This window comes from Diprion similis, chromosome 8 (genome assembly GCF_021155765.1).
Source record: "Diprion similis isolate iyDipSimi1 chromosome 8, iyDipSimi1.1, whole genome shotgun sequence".
Lineage (NCBI taxonomy): Eukaryota > Metazoa > Arthropoda > Insecta > Hymenoptera > Diprionidae > Diprion > Diprion similis.
In genome coordinates, this window is record NC_060112.1 from 24,063,092 (window position 1) to 24,090,516 (window position 27,425).

Consider the following 27,425-nt stretch of genomic DNA (forward strand, 5'->3'; position numbering starts at 1 on the left):
GTAGAGTTTAGTAATTATAATTGTCCGGACAGCAGCTGTCTAGATAGGACCTGTCATAAGTTGTTTCTGCATAAAAATTTTTCCTTTGTCGTAAAAATATCGGTACGATATTATAATACCTGATTTATAATGAAACGTTAAAACCAAGGTCTAAATGCTCGTACTCACAAACAGTGGTAGTAAAATTCTATTTAATGATGAGTGCATAATTGTGTTTCTAGATGAATGTGTAAAGTTTTTATAGATCAAAATCAAAGTATTCATGAGTGTCCATAGACCGTATTGATATTTTACTATCTGGATGACTGAAACTAATCGTCAAATACAGCAAATAATTTGGAACAAATAGGTGTGTGACATTTCTGGAACCAATCTCATATAATTCAGACCTCCTCATCAATATCGGTTTTGAAACAAACATGCTATTATTTGCCCCACAATCATTTTTTATTAGCATTGTACATGCGCTGCACTTTCTTGGGTGTAATTTTTCTTATCACAACTAAATCAATTCAGATTTAATTGATCTAAAGTGAAAACATGATACACCTGTTTGATTTCAAATATTTGTTTGTTTTTATTGTTTTACGCTGACATTTGATCGGTGACGAGTCTGAATGACCGAGATATGTCTCAGTTGCCGAAATATGTCTTTTTTAAAAAGGTCCATACTGTGATTAGTGAGAGGGGAAAATTTTTCACTATTTTATAATATTTTTTTACATACGTATATTTAAATATTTTTAAAAATTATTCTCGACTTAAGAGTATTTAATAATATACATATTTAAATACTTATACATATGTATTCGTGTGCAAATATGCTCAGCATACCTCAAAAGTATTTGGCAACTGGCCTAAAAATTTCTGATAAATCCACATTTTGCCATTACATAATTCATTACTCAGGTTTGATTAGATTTCAGGTGGTGATCTTCGTTGTACCGTGCGTGGATTATTGATTGTTTGGTAACTTAGATTGGTATGGGTATTTGATTTTACTTTCAAAGTTTAATGCTTGAGTTTTCACAAACTCTTGTTTGAGTACATCAAGTGTAATTAAGAATCATGGATTCACAATTTCTACATATGTATGCATATTATAGGTATGCAATAAGTAGGAATATAACACAAACCTAATTTGAGCAAGCTAATATAGGTAGGTAATTGGTTATAAAATATTGAAAATTCAAACTTCGAATTGGTCGAGCATCGATACTGCACATGCACAGAAAACATACGACGGTGCATCTTTGGAATCTGAATCACAGTTATATAGGACAAGTATGAATTTCAGTTTCAATATACATCTTTCTGCTTTAAAATTAAACGTTCAATTCCAACGTTATCCTGCACAAGCGAAATACGTTTCAATTGTTCTTGAACCTTAATTCTATATACCAGTACTTTCGAGACTTTCATTTACGCGAATTAATTCATACGTTCAATAAAGGGAAAATTATCATGAATTGGGCATCACTATCAAATTAAACAATCTTCTTTTCTAATCTGAATTCCAAAACTTCAACACAGTTCAAGTAACTTTTTTTCTATGGACAAGTAACAACATCTGAGGCAACGAGCGACTTTCAGTACTCTAAATTACAACAAAGTGAATTTTTTGCATACCAGAGATTACTAATAATAATGCAACGTCTGATAATGTACAATTTAAAAAGCTTTTTGCACGAATTAGATGGAAGCTTTTCTTCTATATTATAAATTGAAATTTTTACATATTTTGGTCGAATGATTGAAAAGTTCATTCTGCACTTTTCTTCAACTACTCGGTTTGATTTGTAATGTTCCTATTTCAGATAATGACATGACTTCCGTCAAGATAAGACAAATATGTAATACATATGAAGAATAACGTACCTGAGCAGGAACAAATGTAATAATCATTCAAATTTTTTTTCTTATCCTAAGAAAAACACCCAAATAGCATAATATTATCATTGAGTAAACTGTAGCTTACCACAATCTTCATCAAACGTTAATCTTTGTCTTCTTTTTATATAGATTACATTGTTTTCAAACATTGAAATAAATTAACACGCTGACTTCGTGTTAATAACAAATGAAGTATCCTAATTTGCGAATAAATTCATGCTTTCTTATTCAAAGCCTGGTTCATATATTTTCAACTGCGGAGAATAAAAAAAAACTCTGAAATGTAATATTGGAATACAAATAACATGTTAACTATCTAGAATTTACCATTCATATCAATCTCGCTGTACTTGGGCGGTGGAATCTTATTTAAAGGTGCCTCATCCAATATAAGTATTGTCAACTTATTGGAAGGGCTTGACTTTTCACTAATCAATTCTTCAGACTGCAGGTCGCTCGATTTGTCAGCGGACAAACAAAGCCAGAGAGCAGACAGCGCAGCAGCTATCATCGATGCAGCTAAAACCCACTGTGGCATCCCTGTATGTCGTGAAGCACACTGCAGCCAATCGGAACCTGGGATTGATGCTGATTGCTCAGTTTCACCAGAGTAATCAGAAGGAATGCCATAATCCAAAGCCTGTTTTAGGAATCATGTCGTTAGTTTCAGGAAAATGCATAGTGAATGAATATTAAAAATGCAGGTGTTAATGGCCAAAGTATCAGGATATGTGGCAATATAAAGTCTTCTTGGTTGTTTTCTAATAAAAACATGGATTTGTCTTTATTGAGTATCGTTAAGATCGTGTGACAAAAAATCTTGTGATCCAAAATCATTCTCAATGATAAGAATCACTGAAAATAGATGCATATCAGTCAAGTTCGTTGGCAAATCAAGATAAGAGAAGCAGCCAGATTTTTCTAGCCAATTGGCTGTGTACAAGACAGGTCTAATTAAACTTATAAAATTAATGTAACTCCAATTTGTGATTAGAATTTTACAATTTTTGTTCTATCTTTTATTGTTTTTTGCACTAATATATATTGAGGTATAGGAATATTTGTGTTTTCTTTGTGTAGAATTGCAATGTTTTCTCACCCCGGAATCGATGGGGACTGTTTTGATGTAAGTTTGCGGTAATTTGAATCCCTCGGAATCCCACCAGCCAGGCAAAAGCTCTTTCCTAAGTCCGGGATCGGTGAGAATATCGTTTTCGGGCATGTCAGGAGACATCAGAAGGATACTAGAATCGGGTCCTTCCTCGACGTAAATAGCGACAGAAAAAAGAGACACGAGTTGAGATACTCGTTCCTTGGCCATAAACTCGCAGCCTGTATTACAGGCATAGCGATCTTGAGGAGTAGAATATGCCTCGATGCATGCTGTGAATTATCAGAGACTCGTCAATCATCAAAATGTTGAGATGAGATTGGTTATTATTACAACTAAGTGCAGAGATGGTAGAAACCAATAACGCAGCTAAAATATTTGGTAATTCCTTTCAGAAAAATGAAATGACAGCAAATAAAAGTATAAGAATTAAAATTAAAACTCACAAGCTTCGCAGGCATCTCTTGTTCCATTTAAACTTTCAGGTTCCAAGCCATGACGAACATCGACTAGATTGAAGAAAGTACAACCTCGTTGACAGCAAGATTTGGCATGATTTGTCTGTCATAGGATACAAAAAAATGAATACACAGGTATTGGAATGCCAAGTATGTTTACATACGCGCCGTATGTCGTATAGCGTTGCATGTATAAACATTGAACAAATTTGTGGATGAACAAAACTGTAATTACTCACGTCGCTAAATGACAGGGGAGTTTTGTCGCAAAGCGTGATGCAGGGATTAACGAAATTGTAATAAACGTCGCCCTGAACGTAATCGGCAATAAAAACGAGAAATACGATGAGGATTTCTTTATTTCTTTCCATCGCAACGCACGCAAGCAGCGCTCAAATGTCGCAGACGAGTACCCACTGCATGAAAAATAATCTGTCGAACAAGGAGGGTTGGTATTAAAACAAGGACAGTCTTCACACGAATAATCGAGTAAATATCGATTTAATTATGGTGGGAAGCTTGATGATTGGTCGAGAGCATTGAAAGACGAAATAATCGGCCAATCAACATCAAGATCGGTTCTGAAACGCGCGTCGTCTGCTTCTCATCGGGGTTCCGGCTGTCAAACATCGTTCAGCTGCTACATTCACGTTGCTATTCAAAACGTCTCATATCCTACGTGTTAAATTAGCGATTAAAATTTAAAAAAAAAATACGTCTGTACATTATTATATGAAACAAATTTCAAGTGAAATTTCCGACTGCGTTTTAGCATACTAAAACAATGGTTTATGTTTTAATATTATGCCAAACATCGCAGTGGTCACTCATCCACGTACGACAACGACCTTGTACGCTTTGCCAATTTTTAAACCGAAGGTAACTTCAGAGTGGTTGCGATTTTTTTGCACGTGGCCGGGTCTACTCGGGTGATAATTTGCGCCGTCGGCGGCTTCCGATAGAAAAATTTTCCAATTATTCTTCCCGCGTCAGCAGCTCAGGCAGGCTCTCAGTCCGTCGTTAACCATCAGACCTGACGCATCGTACGTTCCCCCGACTTCCTGCTTTACCGTAAGTAATGGAATGCAGACCGAGTAGAAGAAAGTAGTTAGAAAAGTGGCGCTATTGTAACGTCTTTCCTTCTCTCTACCTTGGCTTGTATTAAATTCTCGAATTCACCTTACTTTTAGTTGATTAAATTTACCCAATCCATCCGCCACGTTCTTTATACTTCAGCTGATGTAACATTTTTTACGAATCTCGTAACAGCAGCATGCGCGATGACAGTCGCTTTACTTTACGACGAACGGTTTTCCTCAACTAGGAACAAGTTGTAGTCAATTCTCTTTGCACTTGCGTTATTTAACGGATTTTGTTCTCCTTTTTTTTTTTATTACAGATTCAATTTCCATACGCAACTTGTTTCTATTCTTATAGCCACTTGTTATCATACGGTGACAAAATTAAGATATGATTTTCTCTTCTCATTAACGTTCAAGTGCGTTGGTATGCATACGTAGATACATATATATATATATGTATAACATATTTCACATTTATAAATAATTTTACCACTCTCCTAGAAGGAATTTATTACTTAATTTTACCGTTGGTATGGGCCTGTGTTTAACGACTAAGCTCAGGAACACGGATAATGTATTTTTCTTGTGTTCAGTACTCACACATCTGTTTTCATTTAAAGAAGCCTACTAATAGACGAAGCCTTTGTAATTTGGGGGATTTATAACTGGTAGATTAGATCATTCCGTACAGAATTATTATTCGTATTATGAAACAACTCTTTTATGATGTATGAATACAATCAAAGAATTCTCAATTTTTACTATTGTAAGTAATTAAACACGAGATAATAAGAATGCAAATTAATGCCACATCTTACAATTAATTGCATGGATTTTAACTTGGAGAAGGGGATGTTCAAACAATGATAACCTGACACAGATGCAATTGAGCGATAAACGAACCAAGCAAATGGAACTTGATATTGCTTGTTATTACTTGAGTTTCATTACACATACCATGTTTATTTTATACTCGTATTACTAATACAGGGCATTCCAAGTCAAATTGATCTAGGCCTCATCCTTCATTTCTCTCAAATTCGACTCGCAAATTTTTTGAATCTATTGAAATTAGCTATAATTTAAAAAAATGACCATATTGATCGATACCATTTAAAAATCTGAAATCATTCTTAAAAATTCAGCGTTACATATAAAAATGCTCCAGCAACAGTCCGTAGTGGACTGACTCTTTATGTGAATTTAATTTCAAACAATCTTATAAAAATTTACGAACCAAAACAAAGAGTTCAAGTTTGGTCGGCTTGACGGAGAATGTCCCATACATATATTATTGTGATATCCGATACCCTTTTGCTTTCGAAGTCAAGAGTTGTAATTTGTATCTTTACATTACCTTTAAAAATATATGAACAATAATATTCTCAGCTTGTAACGGTAAGACAGTACATGTCTCCTCATTTATGAAAATGCCACGGAATTTCTAAAATCGATCCCACACATAAAATGTAGTAATATACTTTATTGCTCATGAAGAGCCCGAAACAAAAAAAAAAAAAAAATTATACTTTTTATTGCCGATTTAATGACAATTTGAAATGCTCGTATAATTTCATCATTATAAATTTGTGATAATGAGACTATAAATCAGCGATTTGTAGAGCGTAAGATAATTATATAATGAGATGATATATCACATTCTGAATGTATTTATTCTCGTATTACATCCGAACGACTTTTCAAAAGAAAATTCTAATCATGACAAACTACGTGTCTCCATTACATTCTCACTGATGATTTTATTATACTTACAAGTTTTTTTTAAATGTAAATGATTAAATAGATCTTAATCATTTCAGATACCTTTGTAATAAAAAATGCCGACCAACACACAAGAAGGATTCGCCACAAAAGCTATTCATGCAGGGCAAGATCCACTGCAATGGAAGCACTGCTCAGTCATACCACCTCTGGTCATGTCCACCACGTTTCGTCAAGATGGACCTGCACAGCACAGAGTCAGTGGCGATAAATATATTACAGAAAATTACATTCATTTAGTCGTAGATCATACCATCCGAAATTTAGTAGGTGGTTCGGAGTATCAACCCTTTATTTTGATTTTCGATCGATAAAAGTCAACTGGTTCATTGTGTAATGTTCCAGATGTTTCGAAACGTCAAGCAATCTTTTGGAAACAAAAACATATATGCACCTATTGAACTGCTATAGCAGGCAGGGAAGTGGTTGTAATATATGTGATAACACGTGAGGTTAGATTATGAATTTATCAACAAGATGTTATCTAAGAAAGTTTCAATCACTTTTCATGTTTATTCTGTTTACTTTTCTTTTTTTCTGGTATGACTTGGTTTCTTATGCAATTCATGCAACCCAACTAGAGATTAAACTATACCTGTAGCTGTCTTGCAACTTGAGCAAATTGAAATGGAACGACTAAAAATAATGCGATGTAAGTGAATGAGCACCGAAATTCATGCTAAATTTAATTATGTCTGACAAATTTCGGGTACACTGGCATTTATTTGTGTGAAAAAACCCAGATAATTTCCCTTTAGCTGACGTGCTGTACTAGACAAAAAGTATTTTCTGCTTAGCTCCTTTGTCTTACTAGATTAGTGATTTACTGTCTCTAGAGATAATAATAATCCATCAAAACAAAATGAGTGCTGCTGGAAAAAATTATATATCTTACTTCAGTTGTAAGTTGTCTTAAAATTCATAGCATCACTGTCTGAATTGAAATGAATGACTTTGGTATGCGAATACATACGTGTGCCTTTAATCATGCTCCTCTTAATTCTAGAGTTACATCATTGTTAAGTCCTCTTTCAAGATATGTCGTAAGTCCAGAATGTTTTTCGACTATGGTAAAAGTAGTCTTTGCATTTTATACGTCATGCGAATTGACATTCATCCAAATAAAATCAGGTTGTAAGATAATCTATTATACATTTATTTTCATATGCATATGATATCGGTATGTAATGAGTCATTGACCCTGCAAAGAATGACACGACTTCTGTTTAGCAGCACAAGCATTATTTAGTCTGTACAGCTTAATCTATTATTAGAAAATGCATGACACTAATGTGCCAATTGAGATACTTGATGGTAATTAGACGTTGGATAGCCAATTGGCTCTACAATTGGGACGATTATTGTTTTGCTAATTATACAAAGAATGAACATGCAGAAGGGCTGCTTTTACCCATGGTAACTTGTCCTAAGTCAAATATGACAAATTAACACATAAAATATACTGTTAAAATTAACATGTAAATAGAAATAAGATTTGTTGAAAGGAAAAGTAAAAAGGAAAGCGATACACAAAAGAAGATCTCGGGTTTACAGAAATGAAAACTTCTGTAAAATAATTTAGTGTACAAAATAGTGTGGTCAATTTCAAAATTTGTAATTCACGAAATCAAGATCTGAATTGATTATCATATCACTTTTGCAGGGCTTCGAATATGGTCGATCTGGTAACCCAACTCGTAACGTTCTTGAAGCTTGCTTGGCTTCGATCGAAGATGCTAAACATGCAGTGGTGTTCTCTTCTGGCCTTGGCGCTACAACAGCAATAACCTCTTTGCTCCAAGTAGGGGACCACATCGTATGCGGCGATGACGTTTACGGGGGTACCAATAGATTTTTCCAAAAATGTGCCTCTAGACAGGGTATCAAGGTTACCTTTGTCGATGCTACGAATGTGAAAAGTGTGGAGCAAGCATTACTACCAAGTACAAAGGTATTTTGAAACCTGAAGATCATATCAAAAACAGTTTTGCTTCCTTATTACTAGATATATGCACTTCATTTTTTGTGATAATTAAATTTACAGCTTAGCTGCATCATACTTGATAAAGTAAAGGTGTATTAACAGACAAATTTGTGTCCATATTTCATAGAAGTTGAAATGCATTAAATCTTTAATCTTCGTAGTGAGACGTTAATCCATTCATTGGGCAATCTTTCAAAACAAATATATCGTTGGAAAAATTTCCAGCTCTCATAACCCAACAGTTGGTTGATACGAGATATTTATGACAATTTTTGCCCCTTAATAAGTTATACTTTCGTAACATACTCATCACTTATCTAAGTTTGAGCAATATTACAGCTGTAGATTTAATAACTCATCGATATATTTTGTAAACATCAAATGATCCCGTTACGTCAAGTGCTGTGTGGTTAGATATAACAAATAATGATTAAATTCTCCAAGTATCTGTTCACTTTCTATATGTATACAATTCATCCATATCGTAATCGCGAATATTTACCAATTCCAGATGGTATGGCTGGAAACACCCACAAACCCTTTATTGAAATTAGCTGATATTGAAAGCGTATCAAAGATGCTTAAAGACAAACGTCCAGAGATTCTACTAACTGTTGACAACACTTTCTTAACTTGCTATTTCCAGGTAAAACGTTATATATGAATATTCAACAATTATTCAGGTTGACATGAAACAATCAATGTGTTATTGGTAATCATTTGTGTAATTGTAGCGACCTTTGGAATATGGCGCTGATATTGTTGTCTACTCCTTAACAAAGTACATGAATGGCCACTCAGACATCATTATGGGTGCAGCTGTTACAAAGAGAGCTGACATTGAGGAAAAACTAAGATTCATACAAAATGGTATGCATTAAATTATCCATTCATACATAATTGTACAACTCAATATTATCCACATACATGAAAATTTGCATAAACACTTAATTGACGCTTACTTATCAGCCATGGGGATCGTTCCATCTCCATTTGATTGCGCCCAAGTAAACCGTAGCCTGAAAACCTTAGAATTGCGAATGCAGCAGCACCAAAAGAATGGTCTTGCTGTAGCGAAATTTTTAGAGAAACATCAACACGTTGAACAAGTAATCCATCCACGTAAGTGTTGCACGAGTATTAATTATGTTTGGTGTTTTTGAGAACTACAACGTCAGCAAAATTTTTATAAGAATACAATATTAATCTAGCCCTTTGATTTTTTATCAGTTCTTCCCACTCACCCACAACATCAATTGGCCCTGAAACAAACCAGTGGTCACAGTGGTATGATTTCTTTTTACTTGCGAGGAGATTCCACTAAATTCTTGAAAGCTCTAAAGCTGTTCACTCTAGCTGAATCCCTTGGAGGCTACGAGTCTCTCGCTGAATTACCGTAAGTTTTATAGAGCAAACAATTTCATTCATTCTAATTACGTAAATCGAGTCTAATTTATAACGATAACTAAGAATTATCGTTACGATTGAGTAATCTTAGAATATGGTAATTCAATACCGTTACCGAGCAACAATCTATCCGATTAGTTACTAATGATTGATTAGAATAGATCCTGCTTTTGCATAAATTCGAACTTAATGACCGTTTGAAAATGATTTAGATCCGTCATGACGCATGCATCGGTACCGGAGGCTGAACGAGAAAAACTTGGCATTACTGATCAACTTATACGTTTGTCAGTTGGTCTCGAATCTGAAAAAGACATTTTAGCAGACCTTGATCAAGCCTTGAAAGCTGCACAATAAAGTTGTTAACGGGCTTCACAATTTTCACACAAAGAAGTACAATTCACAAAATCAACTAGGCGTTAGAAATTAAAATGCTTTTATTATATTACAAAATTTTTTCAGTAATCAACAAACATCTCTCAAACAATTAGAAATGTAAATTTGCGGGCAAAAACTTATATAGAAAAAACTGTAAAGGCTTCCATCTACATACTACTAGTATATAAATTTGCTAAATATCATCATTTTATACAATTTATCATAAAAGTTCCACTTATAATTATTTTTTGCTATTCATTGTAGCAAACACAGTCTAGGGTTATTATCGCGGTGACTAGAATTGGGTTGTATGTTCGCTATTTTACTTACAATTGAAAGATAGTGATGATTTCTCCAATCTTAAACAGTATCTAATCCAACTTCACAATTCTGATTCACACTATCAATTTTTTAAATATTTTAACACTTCTTTTTAACGTATTTACTTAATATATTGCGCACTTTTTGTCGATAATATTTTATAATCCTACCTTCATTGCCTTTCACGAAATAGCCTTAAGTGATCATGTTCACTTAGTTGTAATATATAATTGTTTATACATGTAATATAATATAGACTGTACCAAGTTATGTACCGTGAGGATAGGACAATTTTTTAGCAATGTCAACGCCATATGTCTGATATAAATTAAGTATAATCCTTGATTTTTATTGGTGCAAGTCGATGCAATAGTTACTAACTTATTATAGCAAATAACCTGAACGGAATAAATTAAATACAACGAACTGGGGAGACTATTTGACTTAATAATCAGCAAATAAGTAGCCCTCATGTAGCTGTAAACAATATTTATATGCATGTAGCTGTCTTATTGCATAGAAGTGGAACAATATGGATATTTATTTTCGTTGACTAAATTAAATTTTTAGAAACACATAATTAACACCAGGTAAATAAATTTGATTCAGGATCAAACTGTGGTACAAAGTAGTAATTTATTTCAGAGTGTGCATAAAATGATACATTAAATGGAAAAAAACCGTTTTCCATTTCTGTTTATAAGTAAGTTTTACAAGAATTCAATTCAAATATTTATCCAATACGTCAAAATACGGCCCCTGGTCCATATACATACATACATACATACATACATACATACATACATACATGAAATTCAGTATTGTAAATAACAAATGAAAATAAATTATTTTACTTGTTACCTTAGCTTTACTGATAATTATTCACCTATCTATTGTATATTGCCCTCAAAGAATTCATGGCGATATGACATCTAGGTTTCAAATTAAATGCATAGTCTAGCCAAAGTAATTGCATGGGTCGATTTTATGTCATTCTTTTATTCTCAGATGTATGGTATATTTACAAAAGGTATATGTGTGTGATTTCGTGGTGTCTACTTATTTGTAGGTGTACACGCAACTGTGTGTAATGTATACACCACCCTAAATGTTATACTCATATCACACATGAAGAACAAACAATCAACACATTCACTTATTACTTGTGCACCAAACTTCCATACAATTAGAATGATGAAATGACTACTTTGAATAACAGAATGTCAGAAAGTTAAATAGGTCATAGCCCGATAAAAACGGGTTGTACGTACAATTAATTTAAGTACTTTCGGCATTTTTGGTTTCATTTTTCATTTATTCAAAATACAAGTCATATTTCCATTGCTGTAAGAAGTTCAAAAAAACCTTGACGGTCAAGAACCCTCATGAAAATCACAATAAGATACTGTCACTTCTTTTAAATAAATAAGTCAATAAATTATCTATGCACAGTAGGTATATAATATCTCATACGGTTTTTAGAACCTGATTACAATGGAATCATGTGCTACATACACTAAATTACTGTCTACTCGAAATGCATTGACGCTCTCAACAATCAATAGTCTTTTGCTAAGTTTTACGATGATAATAATAATAATAAATAGATTCTCTCTCTGATGTAAGTACTTTGAAAAGAAACAATTTTTAAATTCTAAATATCTTATTAAAAATTATTGTTTGTAAAGTAAAATTAATTTCCAGTCCATCAAAAAGCATCCTGTGTTCTGGTTTGCATTAATACCTACATATTGTATATCAATTGGTTGAATAATTTGTTATTCGTCCTAGGCAAAATTGCATCTCTATCATTGAAAACTAACTTTTGAACTACGTCGCGCAAGTGCTAATTTCATTTTGTCATACTGCTGTGCACGATTGTACAAAAGTACTCCAGCGATGACCAAGGATGTTCCCAATGCTGATAAACCAGTAACCGGATTGTTGAACAGTAATACTGAAAGCCATATGAGGAATGCTCTTTTTGCAGTATTTGCAACGCTATGTACAGGAAAAATTGAAAAAAAACAGGATATTAGAATATAGGTCAATATTTGATAAAATTTCTGATACAGTTTGCTAGTTTGTCAATATTCATTGCTGCGCTTTAAAAATGTTGAAAACTGTTGAAGCTCACCTATGGGTAACTGGACTGATGTAGTCCATGAGCACATAGGCTGTTATACTTTGGAAATGGAAGAAGATACCATTGAGTAGAAATGCAGAAAGTAATCTAGCACTCAAGGCATGTTGGAGGGCTGGCAAATCTACCAGCATTATTGACACAGGAATTTGAACCACCACAGATGCCAGACTAGTGTAAAATTGCAATTCTGCAGGGCTGTAATTAATTAAAAATAATGAAATGTTTTGTATGAATCAGTTATTTACCGATGCAACGGAAATTTATGACGCAACTTACGTGTATTTGAAGTTATCACCGCTAATAAGCATCTTTGAATAAACGTTTTGTAAACATTCCGTTAAATTAGTAGCCATAGCAGCCACAAAACCTCTCAAGTCGAAACTTAGTTCATTTGCTGAGCACAGTGCCAATCCTCCCATCACCGGGATGAGTGATAAATTTACATACAAGCCTGTGTATTCACCTGTAATTTGAAAATATAGCAGAAAATGAAACAGTGTAGACATAATCTGACATCATATGATAGATCCATTTGAAACTATTATCTTACCTAATAAATATCTGCTAATAAAGACTGTAAAAAGTGGCGCACTGCTCTTGATTGTTTCAGTAAAACTAACGGCCACATAATTCAGTGCCACTAATCCAAGTATAACTGTTGTAAATCTAGTACAGCCTACAAGTATCATGTGCTTATAGAAACCCGGAGGCCTTGTGAGACGAGGACTTGCCCGATACATTCCGCAGGGAAAGTACATCTGTATAAATCCACACGTCGCTGTCATGAGCATTTGGCAGGCACCTTTTGATAAAAATATTAATTTTTCATTATCACAGAAGAAATGTAGAGAAATCTCTGTTTCATTTTATAAGAAAGGCAAAATATATGGCCTTCCTTTTCTAATCACGAGGAAGGTAATATTTTTGTCAAACTGCAATCCAACACCGAGTAAACTTTAAGTAATGTTAACTTAGTAATAAAATTGATACAACTATGAATTATGCAATTACCTAAAATAGTTGGGTCACCTTCCATGTACGAAAGTATATATTTATTCAAAAATAAGGTACATCCGCTGAAGACATACCATAGGGTCAAGAACAATATAGCTCTAGGATTAAATAATCCTCCCTTTGAATCGCTGGCCAGAATAACTTCATCCCCACGTTTCTTTTTTTCGCTATAAATTTTGTTCGGCGCAACCAGGCCTGTTGTAACCCCATCATTTTCTTGAGGATATTGTACACTGTTTATTGGTACCGAATGATTTTCCATTGTATGAAGTTATTCTCCAGGGGAATAGATTTTTGAATAAAAGTTATTGTGTGAAGTCCCATTCGTCCACATGCCGGGTATCGAACTCTAAAAAGGATATATGAAATTGAGGAAAAAAATAGTAACCCAGGTTATAAAGTTGTTGATAACCTAGTACAGATAAATTATATCCGCCTCAAGAAGAACATAATAATTCTGATGTTGTGTTTATTAGAACATTCCACTTACAGATCTACCTGTGGCAGCACGTATGTGTTGATATTTACCTCCGACTTAAGATATTCCGAACTTGCAACAATATGAGCGACCTTATCATCAACTTATCAACGTAGCATGCAACGTAGCACGAACGTGGACACATGCCACAGCCATATCACACCAGCCACAGATAAGGATGTGTGAGAATGTATGTATATACAATTATACATACATTGTATGCATTGTACATACATACGTACATACATATATACATATATGCATACATACATACCCATGAATTGTTTGATATAATTTCCATTTAAGTCGCTTGTCGGTAACATAGGGAGTATTACAGCCGACGATTCGACGTGTATTGCACGGGAAAATGGCGTGCACCGGTGTACGAGTAGCAAGATCGCTTAAAAATAACACATTCTTCTCTAATTTAAGTGGATTACTGCTAAATCCATCACGCAATACCGCCGTGTTAATCAAATACCGAGTTTTGAGCTCAACACCTTCTGAAATCGGTAAGTCTAATTACTAAATCTCTACACACACATTCAGAGCTTATAGGTTATCTTTCGGACGAAAAACTTACTCCCAATAGTTAGTTGATCAAGAACTAGGATTGAATACAAATTTAATCAGAAACACATATTTGTGTACCATTTTTAAAGCAATAAGTCCAGTATCGATATTTAATTCATTTGGTTTATTTGTTCTACAATTGATTTTATCGAGGTGTAGACATGAACCTTAGAAATGCTGCTCTTCGATATAGACTGTTGTACTTTGTTTTCTTCAGATGAATTTTGCAGTCAGCAAATATTACATTACTTTATTTCAATAATAAATGTTTAGAAAATGATCGAGACCCGGCACCGTTGTTTTTCAACAAGGAGGTTCAGGATTTGCTTAAAACATTGACCAGAGTCGACCTGAAAAAAGTTTACCGTCACCGAAAAGATGGTGAAAAGCTGGAGCCTCCGGTCTATAAGTTCATGACTGATGATGAATTGGAAGCAGCATTAAATGAAGCAAAAGTGAAAGCAGAAGTGCGCCTTCAAATGCCACCAGTCGTGAAGAAGATTAATGATACTCCAAACATATTATCACATGATCGTGCTCTCCAAAAACACGATACAGCAAAATTCGTTTTCACAGATATAACTTATGGCATCCCTAATGTGGAAAGATTTATTGTAGTCAGAGATCCAGATGGAATTTTGAGAAATGCGGATGCTAGAGAGAGACACAGAATGAATCAAATCTACTTTCCCCTAGAAGGACGGGAAGTTGATGTGCCTAAATTATTTCAAGAGAACTATTTAATGGTAAGAGTATAAATTCTAAATCCTCAAGAAATATATCTCTAAAAATTGTTGCAACTATATATCTGGTGTAGTTCTGAGTCGTGGTTTTCTTATCATAGTGATTCGAACCTCATGTCTAGTAATGAATATATTGATATTCCTTGCTTATGATGAATAGCCTATGTGTTAATTATTTCACATTTTTCCATGTGCAGGATTTACTTGTGCGCGAGGAATATGAGTTCATATTGGATCTTGCCTGTGTACAGTTTGAGCCTAATGACCCAGAGTATCATAGGGTAACCGAGACGGTTTATTCTCATGTAAATAACTTGAAGCACTTCAATCATTTGAGGTCAACCAGACACTTTGGGCCCCTTGCGTTCCATTTGGCTTGGAAAGGAAATGTCGATAATTTGATTCAGGAGAACATTCAGACTTCAAGATTGGATGATGCTGTGTTAGTAATACAATTATATTATAAAATTCATCCTACGGCGAAATCAGCAGAGACCAAATTTGAAGGCGATGAATTGAAGTTCATTGAAAATTTTGTTGCTAATGACGCAAATGAACCAATTTTATTAGAACTAGCGATAAAATCATACATCAATCTAGAAAATGCTAAGCGCGAAGTCAACGAAGGCATTAAGAGAGCTCATGGTAGTGATTGAAATGTGTACATTGTAATATCATAATTTTAGATTAATAAAGTATATCAAAGAAAAAACAGCTAATTATTCACCAATAAAAATATCAGCAAATTATTCTTGACTCGTTGCTTTCTTATGTCAGAAAGTTTTGCAGTAATTAATAGCTCATTTTATATATTTTCAAATGACGGCAAATAATAGGAAGCTGTCTGCAATTAGAGGTAGCTACCAGTATTTATAAAATATTCTAGGATCACCTATCTCTAATCATTGAGAAAACGATTTACCTGCTTTGGTACCTGAAATAATTTTTAAAGCTGGTAAAAATTTGGTTTGATGCAATGTTAGGAAAATTCACAAGTTATAATTTCTAAGTCCATGCTCTTGACCTATCTGAGATGTGGAGCTGAAAACTCAGACAGTTTAGGATTAATTACCAAATGATAGGAGTAGCTGCTGTTTGTTACAATAATAACGACAGTAGTCAGTAGTAACAACGTTTGTATTCAAACTGGAAAATGAAAATAATTTTTCGACTATACTTATTTATATTATAATATGTCACGACATCCTAATACTTATTTTGTAAAAATGTTTTTTGCCTGTGATGTTGATGCAATCACACTAAATATAGGTATTAAAGACACTTTAATTGTCAACGTGTACTAAACTTTTAAACAATTTTCGACCTGATCCGATGAACTTGTTTTAGCAATTATTTGGCTAAAGCTTGTTAGAATAACAGCTTTAACATGAGAAGGTAATCATGAAAAATCAAGCAATGAGAGTTTTGAATATAGAAATGACATTGATTATGTATACTAATTTGGTGGTGGTTCTACATGATTATATTAACACTTACAATAAATTCAATCTGCACACATGCATCCAAGTAGATGCATGTCCAAGTCGAAATAATTTCTTTTCTCTCTGATTTAACACATTCTAGAATATAGCATTACAGATAGTTTGAGAAAATGAAAATATCCGATAATAGCTTAGTCACTATAAAGGCTTCGCTAATTTATAAAATATTTACTTTCCAACTTTGTAGGATGTTATGCCATGATAAGTGATTAAGCAATTATAGCTCTCTTTTTAATCAAAGCACGAGAGAGATTGATTATTTCAACAATAGATGTGTGGACTCTACTACATTCAGTTAAAAATCTATATTTGTACACATAAACTTTGCACTCTGTCGAACATTTGTGAACATGAGTGTTTCGCTTATTATAGCAGTCTTCAAATTCACGTAGTCTTCAAATTGGTGTATTAAGTTGTAAAAATCTAGCGTAAAAATTGATTAGAATTAATCAATATACAGTAAACTATTACAAGAGCTGATAAAATTGATCATTATTAGTACAAAGTAACAAAACATATGATGTGGTACATCATAAAGATGGATGCATTAAATTGTAAATTTCACTACGAATTAGTCAACATTGTTTTGCTGATAGGAATTTTGCTTCAAACATCTCACGCAATTAACATTTTAATATGACGCAAGAGTCACAAACTAGCTTTACAAGTTTTAAAATGAATATTCAATGGTGATAAACTGTATAATATGTGTGTAATTCGGCAACAAAGTTTCTACCATCTACATTATCGCTGCATGTATAAATTATTATAAAGTATAAAATTTTTAACAATCTACGTCACTTGACGAAAGCTTAATTAGCATTGTGACGTTGTATCAAGGTTGTAAGCTTATATTACAGTTTTTCAAATATCTACATATATTTTCCTAGAAGTTTATCATTCTTAGTGATTGATTTCAAGAAAATGGTGTGATGAAAATTTCAAGATACTCATCACATCACTTCGATCTTCGTATGGAGTCATGATAATCTACATGGGGTTTTAAAAAAATATTTATGAAACAGCAACTTCTACCTTATACAGCTAATTTTTAGCCACACGGTATGCAACAGCATCAGTTTAAAGAAAACTATAAAAATAATCAAAAAATTTGAAAAATTAATCATAAAATTCGAAATTTGATAAACATATTTGTCATTGACACATACACAAGCGGATGTACTGCTGTGCCTGAAAATATCATTTCTACGATTAATTACAGTTGACAATCTTCTATATTATACCTTTCACTAGACGTAAAAATTCATCATAGGGATGAGAGCATTTCATTGTAGATAGGATAAATCAACGATCAAATTTTCATGTAACACGAGTATTAGGCTGATATAAATGAATCTGCATTCCCTTCAAAATCAATACTCTCCTGACGATTTCATACAAATTTTTGTTTTCTTCTCTGCTTGCCCTAATAGTAGATTTTACGAAAGTTGTTGTTCTTGTCCCAGTTCGTTCACATTTACAATGTAGAGGTACCACAAAACCTGTTGTACTATCGTCATTTTATGCGCTTTACACATTTATTTTTAGTTTACTTTTTATTATTATAACTATTTACGACTCAATGTACCCTGTTCCACTGACTTCTGTTAATAGTGTGGGAAGATTAGAATTCATTATTTATTCGATGAGTATTTTTAACGGCAACATTGTTAAACATTGATCTTTTTAGCATTGCATTGATGTTAATACGAACAATCAGTTTGAAGAACGGTCTAAAAATGCTTAGCACAATATAAGCAACATTTGATAATATTATCAGATTTCAAATAACAGGCCTTTGTTTTCAGTCAATAATGAAAATCGTAAACTGTTTACTAATATTCTCTAGATAGGTATCAAATTCTGTGGAAACAGTTAACCATATATGGTAAATACGTTGATATCAAATACAAGAAAAATTTCGGTTCGGCTTATCAAAATCTCTTAACTGTTCGAACATTGTATTGTAGTTCATGTAACTCATAGAATACTTAAATTCGCAACAGTGATTAATTCATCGATCAATTGAATTGAAAAATAATATACTAATGTATTCCCAAGCATCATTAAAATTTGATTTTGACTGGCATATACAATTTATAATCTATTGCAAAATAACTTTTTCCATCTCACAAAGTACTTCCAATCTGTCAAAACTATAAAACGAATAATAATAAATTTCATCAGTTAAACAAAGCTTGACTATGACCACATTTGGCAAGCAAACATCTAAAAATACATTTTAACTACAAGAATAGATACGAATTTACCGTACAGATACACTTTAATAAGTCTGTAGCAGTTTGAATGTCTAAAATTGAAAGTTTTGGATTGAACGTGAGAGTAGCTTTCGACATTTTAAAATATTTTATACACAAGATTGGGTTTTTGAAATAATGGAGATGGTTGATCTCAATCTTATCAAAATTTTGCGTAAATAATATAGTTTCAATACAGTAGACGTCGATTATCCAAATCAATTGGCATCTGACCTAGTTCGGATTAGTGAAAATTCTGATAGTGGAAAAGTGATGTTAGACGAAATGATACAAATAGTACAGAATATTGGAAATATAACACACATATAATTTTGTTATTTTTATACACACAATGGGTTGCCTTAACACACGCCACATCACACTAATTACTTTTACGTGTGAAATTACTAAAAATATCGTTAATGTATGTTTATGTATTCCAAAATTTTGAGCCTTTGGATAATCGAGATTCTATTGTAGATTTAAAAATCAATAGATAACGACGGCAGTTCAACAAATAGGTGATCCTGAACTATTTAATACAATTTATTGATATGTTCCTATTTAATGTGAAGGACACATAGTAAATGAGACCTTACTGTTTAATCATTTACCAAGAACTGATATTCTGCGTTGGTACCTATTTTCACGTCAATTGTATATTTCTGTACAATACTGTAAAACTTTCTATCTGATCCCTAACTGTGAAACGCTTCGATTTAGTCTTCAATCTTGCAAATTATTGAAAAAAGTACACCTAATTTGTTCGTCACCTTCTTTTTATTCTTCTTCTTCTTCATCTTCTCGGTCCTGTTTCAGATTTATTTTTATTCCTTAAATGTTTTTTTTTATTATGTTATTGTATCATTTTTCCGTTATCACAGATTGTTTTTGGTGGCAGGCCTTTTAACAAGCTCAAACCTGGAAGGCCTGTGGTGGACTAGTGGAGTTCAACAGGGTCCAAAAACGGCCCAAATAAAAAAAGTAAAAGCCAACATCATGTCTCCAGTGTAGGGAAGAGTTTAGTCAGTACAAAATAGGCTACGTCGTAGTTGCTCCAATAGGCAGTGTGAGCTGTAACTGTATAAAGGTAATTTCGCCCCAAACCAACAGCCCGTAAGACGTAATCCAATCTAGGCTTCAGTTCTGATAGGAAAAAGAAACCAAATTATTAAATGCATGAAGCTCGATCAGCAAAACTACTCCTCACCTTACCTTACCTAACTAGTCCTTACCTTGATCTGGATGAAATGGTGGATTCATATCTGGTGTAGACAAGGATGTGCCATCTTTCGCGCTCCACCCACCTCTCACCAAGCCCCAAAGGCTCCAGCCTTTCTCTGCATTGCGACTTGGCGCATCTCCTGGGCTTTCGTCTCTTTCGTCGCTCTCTAAGTTGAAAATTAACGATGAGTTATCACGTTGAAATGTTAGTTGATATGTGTAATTATTTTGTTTTTGTGAAACCAAAGACGGATTTATGTTGAAATTGGTTCATATGATAATTTGAACTGTCCTGTACATATGAAAAGAAATGATTCGGTCAGCATAAAAAGTGTGGGTGCGGAAAACATACCTGCAGATGGTAAATTTGAATCAACTGCATTCGACGAGGAGGGTGATTGTTCGCAGGGTTGGCCGTCAACCCCACCATACGGGGGTATCAGCACAGGTTCGACTCTACTGTATCCCCTTTCTAATAATGGCTCCATTCGATAAGCTACTGGGTCTGACCAATGAAAAATGTTATAGAACCGCTTGCACAGATCTTGTGGCATTACACCAATTCTGTTGGACGGAGCACGGGTGCGCAAAGCTAGGAATACCGATAGCGGAGAACCCAAGCAAAAGAGGTTCTCAATCTGTGAAAAGAACAAGTGATAATTAGTACATTAAAGAGCAAAAATATTTAAGATTGTTAACAATTCAGTTTCCAATCAATTCAAACCAAGATTTTTTGTGAAACATTGGATTTGTCAACTTACAGGAAATTGTAGACCTTCTGGCGAAACTTCGGGTGATGCTGGCGACGGAGGCCTGTTGTCAGGCCCCATCCACCCTGTGACAATGTCGTAGACAATTACACAACCCAAGGAGTGTGCTAATATGGATACTTTCCCTTTCCAGTTTGGATGTCGACTTGCGAACATGAAATAAAGTCTGTTCAACTCTTTTTGAAGACCAGCTCTGACTTCTCCGCCGTACAATGGACTTGTATAATAGAGAATGTCCATGGCTGATGTGTTGAGTAAGTGACGAATACTAAGAACACTGTAAGGTGTTATAGCATCCACAATATCTGTGGGGGTTAGATATAAAATTTTTGGTAAAATAATTGTTTGTTACTAAAAGATTAAATTGAGTAGAGATGTATTGTAATGTATGATTCAAGTCAATCCCATTTTCAACTTGGAATTAGTGCCTGGATCATCGCATGTATGATTTATTATTGCAGATTCGAGGCTCACCTCCATCAAGTTTGAGCGAAGATCTCCATTCGACAGGGAAAAATTCCGCACGGTGAGTCAGAGTTGGAAAATACTTTTGTTTTAACCAATCGACACATTCTCTGAACCTGCGTAATATAACACACATATGAAATATGTAACGGCAATATATTCTGTCCCTAAAGGCAATTAATGTAGGCTTACTAAAAAATATTTGGGTCTGTTAAAATCTTACAAGAACGTTATGTAACCAATACTGATCCAAAATGGGTGCATATCACAATTTTCTATGGCTTTGTATCATCTCAAGTATTTCTGAAGAATGGTAGGCACAATGATAAATTATAGGGATGATAATGCATACATTTTCTTTGTCAAATTGCCTTAGGAACTATTAGCAAAAACATAGACACACACGATGTTGTGTTACGAATAATCTTTCCAGTGTCTCTCTTCTGTCCGATACCATGAACGACAAAAACCAAGTGATCGATATCGTGTGGTTTATCGTCCATAACAGCAGGGTGTTTGTATCCTCTCCTTAGGCGATATCCCGTCGCTGTAACAAACGTCAAATGAAATAATTAAACGATGTTAATGTCATTGAAGTTCCGTATACCAGTGGGGCCTTTTCGATAGACAGGTTTTCCTTGGGGTAACGATGGCCTGTAACAACGGCGATGTATTGTGCTAACTAATTTTGCTCGAACATTTCCGAGAAATTCTGAAATAAAGATTGCATGATGTTAAACATAGAATTCGTCGCTACACTTTATTTCCAATAGGCAAACTTGGGCCCCGTACTTTACATAGAGTTTAGATATTACGAATACAGAAACCAATATAGATTGCAACGCACTACATATACCTTCAACGAAAAAGACTTTGTATCAAAGTAATTCGTACAGTAGGCGTACATATTACTCGTCAAACCAGAAATTTAAATAGTAATATTTCAATACATTGATAGTGTTCCAACACCAATGTCAGAGTTAGTAAAAGTTGGCACGCTGCGGTAAGTTGAACATTGGATCTGGTGGCAGAGAAATGAGTTACTTATCCTACACCACACAATGTTGTTATAATGGTTGAATGTCTCAGGGTTTACCATAATTGCTTCGGAAATGCGAAATCGATTGTTTCAGGTTGAATAATTTTGTCAATGAAGTTGATAACGTAAACTTAGTACAGTTAAGTTACTCTAAGCTTTCTCTAATAAAAAGCGATGATAGAATAAGGATTAACAGCTCTGGAAGTCATGACATAAAATGCAAAGTTGCAGTAGCTATGAATGGAAATATTGAAATGAATCTGAATTCAAAGTTAGAAAATAAAAACTGATTGATTTTGGTAGCATGATGAAATTGGAATTGCTAAAAACATAAATGTATTATAGATGAATATATTGAAGTAGAGATGAACATGAATATCATGCTTGCGATTCGTGAATAAGCCACTTTATAAATATTACATGATCTGCAGCCAAAAAAAGTAGAACAATTTGTTGTTTTAAACACTTTTATTAATAGATTTGGCACTTTAACTAACATGCTCAACTGAACATACCAAGTACAATGATTTGAAATCATTATTCCTTTTCAAGTTACTTCTCATGATTTTTTGATAAGTGTGCAAAGAAACATACAAATATTGATCATTCTATGTACAAATTATGCTAATTGAAATTGAAACTTATTGTGCATGGGTGAAAAACTTGGATTACCAGTTAACAGTAAAATCAATAATTAATTGAAAAGAAAACGCTATATTCTATAGGGAATAGTTATCAGCAAAGATGATTTTAACTTACTTTTGGTGAATCCCAATTTCAGTGTTACGCTACGCATTAATTTGCTTGGTGTATTTTCACTGTAGAGAGCTACATCATCTACTGCATGCCAATCCACATGGAATTCGGGAAAGTTTTTTGTGTGAAGAACTAAAATGAAAGCAATCAAGTGACACTATTAGCCATAAATCCTGAAGTCATTAATATCTGGGTAATACATGTGTGCTAACAATTAGTAACTGATCAAACTACACATCAGGATGCAAAATTTTACTAGTGTTATAACACAGACAAGCTACCCAGATATTCTTTCGAATTTTATAGAATGCAAATCTTTTGAGTATCAATAAAGTATAGAAGGTGCAGATATTGTTTTTTCCACAATATTACATTAAAACAGAATTTTTTAGTCAGTTATTGTGGGAAACAGCTTTACAATTATTTGTTTAATAATCTAGTTACGCCCCACTGTTTCAATTTGTTATATTATCTAGATGTCATATAATTGGGTTGATGTGAAGCAAAGAATTAACAAACATGAATTGAGGAATAATTTTCTTGTAAGTAACACTGATAGCCATTTACTTTCTACCGATTAATGCACTTATTTGAGACATTTAGGTATATCCCAGGTTTGGCAATGACGCACTAGGCATAAACAAGATATTGCTGCAGATGGCTGCCAAAACTAACAAATCATGGTCCAAACTGTTGAATTTCAAACTGTCACATATATATTTATGAATATGTATGTATACAACTCTGTGTGTTAACATTGGAAATTATCATGAGTACGGTAATAGAGGAGGATCAAAGAAATCGTTTTGAAAGTTTCAAGAGCAGTAAGTGTGGACACTTAAGATTGGTAACAAAATAACATTTAGAAGAGGGAGAGAAAATGAAAGGCTATGGTACCTTTATAAGAATGTGACGGGGTGCTGGCTGCTGACGTTGAATTAGATTGGGTGGGAGACGATTTCTGAAACAATGTAAGGTGTGTTTCTTCTATGGCCTGCGAGGGATCGGGCTCCAGCGGTATCCAACTGCCATCATAAAACCAAGTACCCCTCATTATTTCCCATTCTTCGCCTTCAACAAAGTAGATAACGCAATGGTATTAACTGAAAAATGTTTTGTTCTAGACTCATATAATTTTTCATAAAATTTCGAATTGTCAAATTATGAACAGGACAATATGACTACTGAAATTGTTTGCTGAGAAAATCTGATAAAATCATTCGACAAATAAATATTATTACAAAGGTCTGTATGTCTGTTAAATTTTTTCACATACGAGCATATTAGTAAAAAGTATACAACATGATTCCACTAGATATTGAAATTACACTTATTCCAGTAAGATCACATATATCCTGTACTTCTGGTAAGCAATTGTAAATGTTGTTTGAGAAAATTAGCCATATTGGCCTCAAGGACAAAGTAATCTGTAGACACTCATGTGTGACGATAGAACTGAATTCAAAAACATTTGTTATTCAGTAGTTCACATTATATATTAATACTGTCGATTTTTTTTCAAGGTCGAAATAAATTATATCTTAGTCAAAGTGATTACAAAAGAAAGCTAATTAGAAAAATTAATCCATGTTTGCTAAGTTTATTTACTATTTGATATCAAAGTGTTCCATTCGACATTATAAGCCTACCTGGCCAGTAAATTGAGACGCATCGCATATTGTCTATTTCTACATCATACATTCCACCTCTGACAACAACTCTTTCCATATTCCCATCAGCGGTAAGATTGTTGGGATCATTTGTGCCGCTCTTTCGACGTCTCCAGACATTTTCAATTCTAAGACTGTCGTACCCACAAAATTCAACCCATCTTTTATCCACTCCCTCCTTGTAGAACCATCTGACTTTTTCTGGAGGCAGAGGCTCTGCATATTCTAATTCGTTTACTTCAATGTCTAAATGTTCTTCTATTCCATTGTGTTGGGATAAACTATCTTGCAGCTCTGTGGAAAGACGTGGAAAAAAAAAGAATAATACATTCAAGCACATTACTATTATTATTCACAGCCTAGTGCCGACGTCATAATTTATTCACACTCGCATATTTCATTGCACAAAAGTTCGTCTGATGGTAAAAAATATCGCAGAGTCATGCATGCACCGAAGTGGATATTATTCATTTCTACCCAGGTGTTTCGTGTTTTAAATTTCCTTACCATGCTGGTTCCATGTATAAATATACAGAGAATAGAGGCAGCCTGATGTTATATTACATGTTATCTATATTTGCGTATCTAATACGTTGGCAAGAAAAAATGATTTTTCAATGAAGTTTACCGCACTGAACAATGAAGAGTTGAAGTAATCTAGAATAAAATTTCTAATATCCTGGGAAAAATGCACAATTCTTGAATATCGAGACAATGCAAATATTGTTAATGCTTTCCTAGAGATTGCGTTATTCATATCGACGGGTTCACGGTTTGTTTAGATAATGAGCGGCACTGGCTTGAGGCGAAGATTGAACTTGTGTCGTGGGATTCTCCTTACGCATTTGTAACGTATCTCTTTCGTAAGAATTATATTTCAAATCGGCACATTGAACGTTTGGAAGATAAGATACTACGATAGATATACTACGTTCGTACATATTTCAAGAAACGGCCTTGTGACTCTGTGATGAGAAAAGAAATGAAAATAACTCGTTAACAATGTTAAAATGTGGGGTAATTAAGGCTCAATTATTTCCTCAAATAGATCTAAGAGTATTCAGTGAATGGTGCATATTTTTCAAGTGGTAAAATTACGTACAGGAAATGTTAATAAATTATGCGGAAATAAGACGGCGGCACAAACACGTGTTTAGACATAACAAAAAATCGTGACTCCGGTACCTTCGGTGGGCCGTGGATCCGATTCCATGGGTATTTCGCTTAGGGAATCAACATCGTTCAACAGGTTTTCAGACATTTCAAACCCCCTTGCTGGCCTCTGTGATCGTCGTTGTCAAACTGTCAAAATGTCGAGTGTAACGTGCCTCTTCTATGATTCTCAAGCACGAGTAAAATATCGGAGAATGATGTCACTCCGATCACAAGACGTGACTCAATCGAGCGCAAATTTTTTTATCATATATGAGTTTCCTTTGTCCTGCGATATGAAAGGTTCTACTGAAATTTTACTTTTCAATGTTGTCCGGACGTTGTTTTTCCTTTACGCCATTGCCTGCGTCTCCTTCTAATGACAGATCAGACCTCGATAAAATGAAAATAATACCGCATGAACGTAACTCTGTAGTAGCAATTGTTTTATTCAATTATTTTTACACCACTAGATATTAATATTATGTGTACAGGTTGACTTGCTGACCAACTGACTGACCGACTGACTGACCGACTGACTGACTGACTGACTGTGTAATATGTACTATTTTATGATACGCTGAGCCACGCCGCAGGTCTAAATCCGACCGTTTCGCACTGGCGCAAGACTTCCACTGACTTCTAATGCGAAAAAAAAATTATCTTATCAGCTTAAGGCACCAGAGCGGTCGGCCGTCGGTTCGGTTCGAACTCTAATGCTCTGTGGTGCTGCTCTAGTCCGATGGTAAAACGTTCCTTCATTCCCACTGCAATAATATGTGTTCTGCCTGCCTAATGCGGTTATGTAACCGATGTTTTGTATACACTTGCATAGTATTTTTTCTGTCCCTTTTTCCTGTCTTTTACTTCAATTCCTTTCGTGACTCTGTTACACAGACGAACAACTGTTAGGGGGGGGGGGGGGGGGGGTGTCATTTCGCAGGACGTTTCAAAGAGGAACATAAGACGTGTGTACAGCGATACACCTCGACGAGAACATAGGTATATGTAATACCCTACGATGAATCAGAAGCTGCGTAGTAAGTGATGGTATAGGATGCATGCATTGAGAAATAAAGACGCACCGCTGCGCTGTATCTGCATGTTGCGCGCGGAAAACAGCAATCTTGCGGGCATACAAGGTCTGGAAAAAAAATACCATTGAAATTTCAAATTACAACTAAAAATATGTGTAATGCCGCAACGATGAAGACTGCAG

The 27,425-nt window shown here is 34.2% G+C and overlaps 5 protein-coding genes across 8 annotated transcripts; 2 read left to right on the plus strand and 3 right to left on the minus strand.

Moving 5' to 3' along the window:
• Positions 1-746: 746 nt before the first annotated feature.
• LOC124408432 (transmembrane protein 59-like) lies at positions 747-3,953 on the minus strand. The gene is made up of 5 exons (XM_046885318.1): positions 3,702-3,953; positions 3,451-3,565; positions 2,993-3,276; positions 2,221-2,533; positions 747-2,147 (listed from the first exon to the last, which is right to left on the minus strand). Exons 1-5 carry the CDS (start codon positions 3,831-3,833, stop codon positions 2,134-2,136), a joined length of 858 nt encoding a protein of 285 aa, XP_046741274.1. The 5' UTR covers positions 3,834-3,953; the 3' UTR covers positions 747-2,133.
• Positions 3,954-4,378: 425 nt separating this feature from the next.
• On the plus strand, positions 4,379-10,155 carry LOC124408430 (cystathionine gamma-lyase). The gene is made up of 8 exons (XM_046885314.1): positions 4,379-4,533; positions 6,365-6,523; positions 7,990-8,277; positions 8,822-8,956; positions 9,045-9,180; positions 9,280-9,432; positions 9,541-9,706; positions 9,930-10,155. Exons 2-8 carry the CDS (start codon positions 6,383-6,385, stop codon positions 10,072-10,074), a joined length of 1,164 nt encoding a protein of 387 aa, XP_046741270.1. The 5' UTR covers positions 4,379-4,533; positions 6,365-6,382; the 3' UTR covers positions 10,075-10,155.
• Positions 10,156-11,427: 1,272 nt separating this feature from the next.
• Positions 11,428-14,218, minus strand: LOC124408431 (solute carrier family 35 member E2A-like). Of its 2 annotated transcripts, none has more exons than XM_046885316.1 (6): positions 14,067-14,218; positions 13,574-13,923; positions 13,113-13,364; positions 12,839-13,025; positions 12,554-12,757; positions 11,428-12,417 (listed from the first exon to the last, which is right to left on the minus strand). In XM_046885316.1, exons 2-6 carry the CDS (start codon positions 13,836-13,838, stop codon positions 12,225-12,227), a joined length of 1,101 nt encoding a protein of 366 aa, XP_046741272.1. In that variant the 5' UTR covers positions 13,839-13,923; positions 14,067-14,218; the 3' UTR covers positions 11,428-12,224. The 2 variants fall into 2 exon arrangements, with proteins under 2 accessions (XP_046741272.1, XP_046741273.1); XM_046885317.1 differs by having other exon boundaries at positions 13,574-13,925; positions 14,105-14,209.
• Positions 14,219-14,232: 14 nt separating this feature from the next.
• LOC124409135 (28S ribosomal protein S22, mitochondrial) lies at positions 14,233-16,092 on the plus strand. Its single transcript, XM_046886555.1, has 4 exons — positions 14,233-14,244; positions 14,380-14,566; positions 14,901-15,373; positions 15,568-16,092. The coding sequence occupies exons 1-4, from the start codon at positions 14,233-14,235 to the stop codon at positions 16,024-16,026; spliced, it is 1,131 nt and encodes a 376-aa protein (XP_046742511.1). The 3' UTR covers positions 16,027-16,092.
• A 3,807-nt stretch (positions 16,093-19,899) lies between these two features.
• Positions 19,900-26,917, minus strand: LOC124408732 (phospholipase DDHD1-like). Of its 3 annotated transcripts, XM_046885877.1 has the most exons (10): positions 26,240-26,917; positions 25,034-25,348; positions 24,282-24,455; positions 23,388-23,516; positions 21,995-22,136; positions 21,599-21,705; positions 21,116-21,429; positions 20,707-20,992; positions 20,366-20,521; positions 19,900-20,276 (listed from the first exon to the last, which is right to left on the minus strand). In XM_046885877.1, the coding sequence occupies exons 1-10, from the start codon at positions 26,313-26,315 to the stop codon at positions 20,128-20,130; spliced, it is 1,848 nt and encodes a 615-aa protein (XP_046741833.1). In that variant the 5' UTR covers positions 26,316-26,917; the 3' UTR covers positions 19,900-20,127. The 3 variants fall into 3 exon arrangements, with proteins under 3 accessions (XP_046741833.1, XP_046741836.1, XP_046741834.1); XM_046885880.1 differs by lacking the exon at positions 25,034-25,348; XM_046885878.1 differs by lacking the exon at positions 23,388-23,516.
• Positions 26,918-27,425: the final 508 nt, after the last annotated feature.